This window comes from Mandrillus leucophaeus, unplaced genomic scaffold (assembly GCF_000951045.1).
Source record: "Mandrillus leucophaeus isolate KB7577 unplaced genomic scaffold, Mleu.le_1.0 Scaffold2, whole genome shotgun sequence".
In the NCBI taxonomy this organism is placed as follows: Eukaryota; Metazoa; Chordata; class Mammalia; order Primates; family Cercopithecidae; genus Mandrillus; species Mandrillus leucophaeus.
The window spans coordinates 4280960-4283495 of record NW_012102031.1 but is presented as its reverse complement, the minus strand read 5'-3'; the positions used below and the strand labels follow the sequence as shown (position 1 = coordinate 4283495).

At 52.6% G+C, this 2536-nt stretch overlaps 1 protein-coding gene across 2 annotated transcripts in view; it reads right to left on the bottom strand.

Moving 5' to 3' along the window:
• Window positions 1–2536, bottom strand: part of DNAL4 (dynein, axonemal, light chain 4) — an 18509-nt gene that overhangs the window by 5053 nt on the left and 10920 nt on the right. For both annotated transcript variants that reach the window (XM_011978850.1, XM_011978849.1), the window contains exon 2: window positions 1780–1990. In XM_011978850.1, the coding sequence (XP_011834240.1) occupies window positions 1780–1848 (69 nt within the window). In that variant the 5' untranslated portion in view covers window positions 1849–1990. The remainder of the gene's footprint in view (window positions 1–1779; window positions 1991–2536) is intronic.

The following is a 2536-nucleotide window of genomic DNA, read 5'->3' as shown; positions in this document are numbered from 1 at the left end:
AGACCTTTCCTCTCACTACAGACACGGGCCTTCCCTCCCGCTACAGACACGGGCCTCCCCTCCCGCTACAGACACGGGCCTTCCTTCCCGCTACATACACGGGTCTCCCCTCCCGCTACAGACACGGGCCTTCCTTCCCGCTACATACACGGGTGTTTCTTCCCAGAAGCTGTGCTTAGGAAGGGAAATGTTCAGGTCACCACTGACAGTCTGGGCTTACTGGCAAGCAAGGGGGCCACTCTGCAGCCCTGATCTTCAGGGGAATGGGCACGGTGCTGCTTTGTGCCCTCCCTGGCACACCAGGCTCCCTGGTTGTTCTTTCCTACTCCTTCTTGGACCACCGGGTCTTGTCCTGCTGGCCCAGCAGCTGGGAGGCTTGGGCGCTGCTGCTGGTTCAATCATTCACCAGCAGTATGGCCCTGGGCCCCAGACTCCTCACCATTAACGCTGGGACAGTCACATCCATCTCATGAGGCCGTTATGAGAATTCAGTGAAACAGTGTCTGTAAAGCTGAGACAGTGCCAAGCACAGGGCAGGCACTCAGTACACGGCTGTTGCCTAACTGACGGGGCTTCTAAAGAGACGGGCCTGGACCCGAGATGACTGGGAGCACTGCTGGCAATCCAGGCATTTCTCTTTCATCTTCGACCCAATTTATCTCATAATTCAAAGGTTTTTTTATCTCAGAAGTACTGACATAAGTGAATACAAATCACCAGGTTGTTAAGCCCTTTTTAATGATTTATATTAGACAAATACAGCAAAATAATGTCATTCCAGCATTTCTTACATTTCCAAACAAATTTACTTTCACTGCATGGTCATGGAACCCAAAGGTGCCGAGCACAGTAACTAACAGGCAGGTAATGACACGTGATGGCTGTCAGTGTCCTGCCTGTCAGTGTTCCACATGCATTTACACACCTTGTCATCCCAACAACCCCAGGAGTTAGGTCCTGTAGGGACAGAGGCATGAAGCTGGTCAGTCGCTGGCCTGAGGTCACTTAGCTCGTTAGCGACAGAGCTGGGGTGTGAATCCAGGCCCGGCTCTCAGTGTGGGCACTCTGAACCCCTTATTCATCCACTTCCTCATGGGCACACAGGAGGCACTCACAAGCATACATCAACTGTCCACTGGGACAGCTCCTATCTTCCTAGAAGGGAGACAAATCAAGTATTTGCTCTTCCCTTTTGCTGTCTCTTTTTCTCTTTTTTTTTTTTTTTTGAGACGGAGTCTCGCTCTGTTACCCAGGCTGGAGTGCAGTGGTGTGATCTCGGCTCACTGCAAGCTCCACCTCCTGGGTTCACGCCATTCTCCTGCCTCAGCCTCCCGAGTAGCTGGGACTACAAGTGCCTGCCACCAAACCTGGCTAACTTTTTTTTTGTATTTTTTAGTAGAGATGGGGTTTCACCGTGTTAGCCAGGATGGTCTCGATCTCCTGACCTCGTGATCCACCCGTCTCAGCCTCCCAAAGTGCTGGGATTAATCATGCTCTTTAAACATGTCTTTCATGTGGGCCAGGCCTTCGCCTGTCTCATTTGCCATCCCCACAGCGCCTTGAACAGTGCCCGGCATATAGCAGGTGGCCTAATACTTGGTGAATGAATGAATGAATGAAACAATGAATCACTGTCAACTCCAAGATGTCTAGGTCTGAGCCAGCAGAGGCCTTCTTAACTTCCTCCCACTGCCATCCTGCAAGGGACAAGCTCCACCCACCTCTCTCCAGGCTGTGTGGGCCCCGTCAGCAGTCCTGCCTCCCTCCCCTGGGGCTTACCCTGACCAGAGGGAAGGTCTGCAGTCGCTTATAATCAGCCTCATCTTTCTTCCCTTCTGTTTCTCCCATGATCCTTCCACTGTGACCGCTGGAGGAGAGAGTGGGGCTCTCAGGAGGTACTGGGACTGGCAATTAAGACACACCCAGGAGATTCAGGAAGCAGGCCCTGCCAACTTGGTGGGAGCAGAAAAATGTCTTTCCCCGGGGGGTGCTGTAGAAAACAGGAAAAACCAGAAGAAAAGAGTTGGCTTCAAAACCATACATCACAAATTAGAAATGTCTCAGTAACAATCTGACACCTCCCCATCTTAACTCCTCCGCACCCTTTTCCAAATGGCCAGCAAGTCTGCAGACGGGAGGATGAGTCAACACGAGATGCTGGGACCTGGTTAAGAACACACTGGTATGATGCTGCAAGCCCACACTGTCGTTATGAAGACAAATACTGACTGTGGGCCAGGCTTGCGGGATGGAGCCTTGAGCTGGCAGTGAGCAAATGTAGCTTCCCCGCGTACCCACTACATACATGAGCCTTCCTTCTCACTACATACACGGACCTTCCTTCTCACTACACACACGAGCCTTCCTTCTCACTACAGACACAGACCTTTCCTCTCACTACAGACACGGGCCTTCCCTCCCGCTACAGACACGGGCCTCCCCTCCCGCTACAGACACGGGCCTTCCTTCCCGCTACATACACGGGTCTCCCCTCCCGCTACAGACACGGGCCTTCCTTCCCGCTACATACACGGGT